This window comes from Rattus norvegicus, chromosome 18 (genome assembly GCF_021556685.1).
Source record: "Rattus norvegicus strain SHRSP/BbbUtx chromosome 18, alternate assembly SHRSP_T2T, whole genome shotgun sequence".
NCBI lineage: Eukaryota > Metazoa > Chordata > Mammalia > Rodentia > Muridae > Rattus > Rattus norvegicus.
This window is the reverse complement of record NC_141551.1, coordinates 32,539,723-32,546,189: the sequence shown is the minus strand read 5'-3', so window position 1 is coordinate 32,546,189 and position 6,467 is coordinate 32,539,723. Positions and strand designations below refer to the sequence as shown.

General features: G+C 40.6%; 1 protein-coding gene across 3 annotated transcripts in view; it reads right to left on the bottom strand.

The window, feature by feature from the left end:
* Positions 1 to 5,844: 5,844 nt before the first annotated feature.
* The window catches only part of Kctd16 (potassium channel tetramerization domain containing 16), a 276,887-nt gene continuing 276,264 nt past the window's right edge, over positions 5,845 to 6,467 (bottom strand). For 2 of the 3 annotated variants that reach the window (XM_087592438.1, XM_087592437.1), the window contains exon 3: positions 5,870 to 6,405. In XM_087592438.1, the coding sequence (XP_087448564.1) occupies positions 5,954 to 6,405 (452 nt within the window). In that variant the 3' untranslated portion in view covers positions 5,870 to 5,953. Of the gene's footprint in view, positions 6,406 to 6,467 lie in introns of all 3 variants that reach the window. The other variant, NM_001172155.1, reaches the window with a different exon arrangement.

Sequence of the window (6,467 nt, the reverse complement as noted above, 5' to 3'; positions counted from 1 at the left end):
ACCACGTGATAATGCTGGGTTGGGGAACATTTTGTTCTTAGTCTTTTTAATAATAGTTTCCCTAAATAAACCATGGTTGACATTCTAGTACTTAAAATTCATTACCCAATTAACAATGCAATTTGTTCACAAACAAGAGGAACAAAAAAAGGTGAGAATGTTGGGGCAATAAAGGCATCCTCCTACTTGCAGAGCAGAGTAAGGAGAGCAGCCAACTGAAACAAATGGAACTCGTGTGTGTGTGTGTGTGTGTGTGTGTGTGTGTGTGTGTGTGTGTGTATGCGCGCGCGAGCACGCACGCATGTGCTTGTGTTTATAGTGACCAAATAATCTTAGGTAGCCGATCAAGTTCATCAATTTCTTTAGCCATTCCTTGCTTCCTTTTGTATTTATTTTAATATTTATTGATGCTCATGACGAGTTATTCTATTTCTTATACCATGTGGTCATTTTATAATTTATTCAATTATTGTTCTATTATATGCTAGGTCAACTGGGGAGTCATTTAACCTTCCAGCCTCAGGGTCTCTCTCTCTCTCTCTCTCTCTCTCTCTCTCTCTCTCTCTCTCTCTCTGTGTGTGTGTGTGTGTGTGTGTGTGTGTGTGTGTGTGTGTGTGTGTGTAGAGAAAGAGAGACAGAGAAAGAAACAGACAGACAGATTATGGCATGGCCATGTCTTTGGGTAAACTGGGAAAAATTATAGCACATCACTTTGTGTCCTTACAGTTGGGTTAACACCATTTTAAATTCCCTCTGTCCTTTTTCTTGTGCTGATTCTTATACCTGGGTCTTTGTTTTACACTTGTGATTAACCGTATGGTTCAAAATCTCCATCATTCATTTGCCTCATGAGCCTCAACCTGCTTGAGTCAAAATTGACAAAGCAAGCAATTCAATGGTTCAGGACTGTATCGAATCAACAGCAGAATTCACTCTTTATTCTACATTTGCTTTGGTGGTATCTGTATATTTTATCAATGGAACCATCTTTGGGGCAACATAATCATTAAATGGATTGTTTTCTGATTCCTTTGACCCAGACCGAGTGATGAAATGAACAGTTGGCCCTGAAATAAAACATTATTTTCTTTCCCTGTTGGATATCATTAGAATAGACCTCAGTCAGAGACATTCCTCCTCCACCAGGAATAAAGCTTAAATGATATAGGCTTTCTGATTGAGTGAGGGCCCAAGAATGAGGGCTGTAACGATGAAGGCTTTCATACTCTAGAAAAAGGCACAAACACAGACTTTGTGGGAAGGATACTTTGGTTGGAAGGCAGGTGAAATGATGAAAGGAGTTTGAAAACATACTATACCTTAGACCCAGAACATGATTCTGTGGACCTTTCTAAGACAGTGACTGGTGTGAGCTCTGACTACCTGTCAACTTTCCCTTAGTGACTCAACAGCAGTTTCTTCAAGAAGTATCCTTGGACCATCAAAATGGTTGAAGATATTACATCAAAAATGCAGATTCCTTGGCCCTGCTTCAAGTTTTATGAATCTGACTCTTTGAAGTCAATGTAAGGGAATCTCCTTTTCAGAAAGTACCACAAATGAATTTAGTGTATGTGCAATGAATAGAGCATCCCTAACTTTTGCAGCACTGGTCACTGGACGGGAAAAATCCCCTTTCCGATGTCCATAGCAAAATGAGAAGAACAAACACTTTAAAGCAAACTTTGTGGCTGAATCACAAGGCTGTGGTTACTAAAGTTGAAGATACGTCTTTCTGGGGGCATAGGGTAACCATTTTGTATGAAACCAGAACGATGAGGCAATTATAAATCAAACTCATTCCAGCATGTTTCATTTCCTCTAATTTCTTTGCAGATATCCATCATTGTCCCTTACCAATGACATCTAACTTCATTGTAGCTCCAAATACATATTCTCACTCTGATTGATTCTCTGATGCATTATTTTGACACTATAAAAGAAAATAAATCAATTGTAACAGTGGGCTATCAAGATTGCAAGATGCCAACAATACGAAGACATTAAAGAGAAAAATGGTCCATGCTAAAACCTGTAACTGTGCATGCAAATTGGCAAAAACATTTATCTGCCACAAAGTCATCAGGGGGAAATAATTCCCTTCCTTTTTCCTCAGAAAATTATTATGCTGGGTAGAGATGACAAAGAATGTATCCTATAAGCTCACAGAAAATGTCTTACTAATTCTAGCAAAGATCAAACACCAGGCCAACATTAATCAAATTTCTTGACAATGAAATGGTTGAGAATGCTAAAACCTAACTCTTCTGGCTTAGTCTACTCTAGACAGCAAATTGAGGGATGGAAGTGATAGCGAAGAAAAAGTTTCTGAGAATCAAATTTTGACTTCCATACCAGTGGAGAAATTTTTCAAAGAACTCTACCTGCCATTTCTTTTCCCCCTTGGAGCATGTTCTTCTTGGCAATGTAAAAGCACACACACTCAGAGCTGTGGAGAGTGTAGAGATGTAGAGAGTGTAGAGAAAGAAACATAACCCAGAAGCATATGCAGGGATGGCTAAGAGAACGAAGAATGAACAGGCATCTGCCATTCATGGGAAAGAACGCTTCTGAATCAAACAAGGCTGACTACTATACAGACAGCGCCACTTGGGCCCTCTTTTAATCAAGTGTATCTCTACAATGAGTTAGCAGGAATAGACATTTCGCTGTGGAAGCATGCATGTCATTTCACTCTTCCTCCATTTTAAAAACTCATCAGGCATGCATTTCCTGGAAAGATAGGTGCACTTCATACAAAGGAGTACGTCATAGCATACTGTGGAAGTCGTCTCATTGGGCCCTCTCTGCTATCCATCAATGCCTTCTCTTTTCTGAGCAGTGGAAGAGAATAATTATGCTAACATTTTTTTTCCTTTTCCCACTGCTGTTTTCATATAGTTCCCTTCTCAATAGTGGGTAGGAGGACTTTATAAATATATCCATATAAGGGATGTGCCTTTGACTTCAGGAGCGTCATGTCCACTTAACAGATGACCACCCTAACTTTGGTGAATTTAGTCTGCTAGGATTCTCAGAAAGAAGCCAAAGTTAAGGCTCTTGACACATCAGGGTTCAGTAGGCTAATTATGTTAACACGTTTATTTTCCTGTTAGTGTAGATAGAATAGTACTGGCTGGGATGGCACTACTCAGCACTATTCACTTCAGATCAACAATGTACGTAGACCCCCTGTCAAAACCCACAATAGAACTTGATGTAATATTGTTCTGTCTGTGACTTAGGTTAAGGCTCTGAAGCCAGTGAGAGCAGACTGCTTATTTTCACTTACCCAAAAGTCATTTCCAGGGTGGTGAAGGTTACAAGGAGCACACCGGATGACTCCTCTCCTAAAGGGACCTAAGCCTGGATGTCCCTGGTGCCTTCTCAAAGCCTTCTAGTAACCAAGGCTATATACCTGAACATGTACCCTCATCAATGAATACCATGTCTTTTCTCTTTCTGTTTAAACTTTTTACCATGGGGCAGGCGCCACTTTACAGGTAGCCCAAAATGAAAGGGATATGTTGTTGTTTTCAACAGATTTCTACTGCTAAGCTTGTTCACTGTGGTTCAAGGATTACCTGTGAAGGAAAAAAAGCCATAACAACAAAGCCTGCAGGACACCGCTGCAAGACTTTGGCTGCATCACTGCCTTTCCTATTTGAAGACTCTAGTAGAAGCTGTGCTTCAATGTCCAGACAAGTTCCTGAATGTCTCAATACCTTCATGATTTGGGCTGAAATGTAAAGAAATTTGGGACTTTGGTCAATTTATTCAAATTTCATATCCTCTGGCTGCCCTTTCAGTAATTCACTCAATGATCATATTGGTCAGTCAATGGTCAACAATTCATATCCAGCGTCTTCTTAACCCAGTAAGATAAGTGATGCTTCACAGTATCTTCCATACATAATAAGTACAATAGTATTTTTGATGTACCATCAAGAAATATTGAGACAAGAAAGATGCATTAATAGGATTTACACACGAAGCTGTCTATCAACTATCTACTCAAATATTAATACGCAAAAGAACACTCATAAATGATAATTTTCCTGGTAACTCAGCACCTCAAGGAAACTTTCTTTTTTACTTAAATAGAAATTTAAACTTTACTTGAAGCATCAGGACGAGAAAACAGTGCCTTATCCTATTACCCACCTGCGTAGTCAAGAATTATAAAAAATTCAGAAAGACAATCTTATACTAATGGGCACCAATAAATCAAGGAGGATATTCTTAAATAATAAATGTGCCCCAAAGTTTTCAGAAAGAAACTGGTCATTAGATTTTTCTTCTATAAAGACATTTTCTGACTGCCTTTATTACTTGTGCTAACCATACACACATGCATACAAAGACACATGCGAGGGCACACGCCACACACATGCACACACACACACACACACACACACACACAAAACAAAAAATAGGAACGCTTGGCACACACTAGTGATAAATCGTCTTTTTCAGTTACCACTGAGATATATGAGGAATGCTGAAAATTAAAAGTTGTCTTTGGACATTCTTTTAACACAGGTGAACAGAAGAACTACTGGTAGATTAATAGATGACAGAGTCACATGGATAGACAGTGTTCACAATTTCTTTTGGATGGTATCTATACAGGTCAGGACTATTAAAAAAAAGTTTAAAAAAATCAAATTAGAAACCTTTATGTTCCAGTCACCCACTTGGATTATTACAGACACTGTAGAAATGATACAACTAAACCATAGTAGGGCCACAGTCAAACCCCAGGATTCCAAAGGTATCCAAACCTGGATACAGGCAAACAACAGTGTATAGGTGTAGTGGAAAGTTTGTATGAGAAATTAAGATGTATGTGGCGGGGGAGGGGGGGGACACAAATCCTCTAAAACAAGAGAACAGAAGGCTGGATGCATGTTTAATTAGTTCATTGCTTCACAAACCACAGGTATGCAAAGAATTTGCCTGGATTATATCAAAGGCCTCTTTAATAAAATGTGGGCAAGTTAAAACTCTGAGTCAGCTAGAGAATGGTGATCATTCTAGTAAGAATGGAGAAGGCTGAGTAGGTGGTGTCTTGAAGCTCTGTTTGTGGATGTGACTGTTTGCTTGTCTGTTAAACACAAACAGGGTTAGACTAGCTCATCTCACAAGCTCCTGATGTAGGGAAAGAGCACAGTAAATCAAAGGAGCCTGCGGGTATTTGTTTCAAAAAAAGGGAATTTGTTGATGATGGGGGCCTATACAGCTTTAGAAAGTGTTGCCAAGGGAGGCTGGCAAATCTGCCCAGGAGGGTTTTACTGAATAGACAGAGGCTTTGTTGTCTGAAGCGCTCTTGAAGGGGCAGCTGGCAGTAAGGTGTTAGCCCTCTGCTGTCCCAGCCCTGGGTCATGTGCATTCTTTGTGCATATATACAGACATATACTGTGCTTGTGTCAGAAACGCTCATGCATACAAAGTCAATAGAACCTGGCACATAGAGATTTTAGTGGAAAATCATACAAATCTGCCGTTCTCCCCTCACCCCATAAACAAAAGTAAAGGAAAAAGAATAATTTCTTAACATATGCCACTGGGTTATATCTCCTTCAACTGTCCATTCTTGGTCAAGGGAAGGAGGCAGAAAATGAGAGGAAACAAAACAAACAAACAAAAAAGCAGGTTTGGGATTCGAGCTACTCACGTAGCTGGTTCTCCTTGAACCTTAAGATTCTCAACACATGGGACCAAGTAAATAAGAGACAGAGGACAGCATAAGGGCATCGCTTCTGGTTCCACATCTAGAAAGAAATCTACCCTGTGAATTTACATGTTAAGGTGAGCTAGGCAAAGTAGGCAGTAGGACATCAATGGACATTGTGTTCTAACACATATGGATTGTTAGTTGTTATTTTTCCTTTAATATATGTCTTCCTTTCAGGAGGTTTATTTCAAAGTGGTGACTACCCACTGCCCTCCCCTATAGATGATACTTCCGTAAAAGTTCAGACTGCCAAGGATGTTTTCTCTCAGGGAAGCGATCTGGAATTTTTATCTTCAGGAAATCCTGGATACATTTCTCCAGCTCTTCCTCGATGGAGACCTTTTCCTTCGCAGCTTTCTTTTTGCTGCTTATGTTCGACTCCCTAGAGCCGGAAGTCAGAGTCCGGAGCAGGTCACTTTTCCGCCTCATCTCTGACTGTTGGATCAGCTGCACGGGGCCTTTCTTGATGGGCCGGTCCAGAGTCTGGATGTTGCCCTGACGCGTTACAGGCCCACAGATCACTGTCTCCTGGGGAGAGCTGGCCTCTGACTGGCTGTCGCAGCTGGAAGTAGAGAGGTCATTGCAGGAAGTGCCACTCTCCCCTTTGTCTCCCTTGCCATTCTTGCAGCAGCAATCACAATGGGAGGAGGACCACCTGGAGGGCTCACCTGCAAGACAAACACAGACCCCAAAAGGTAGTGAGAAACTCAGAGGGATGCAGCCGCAAAGC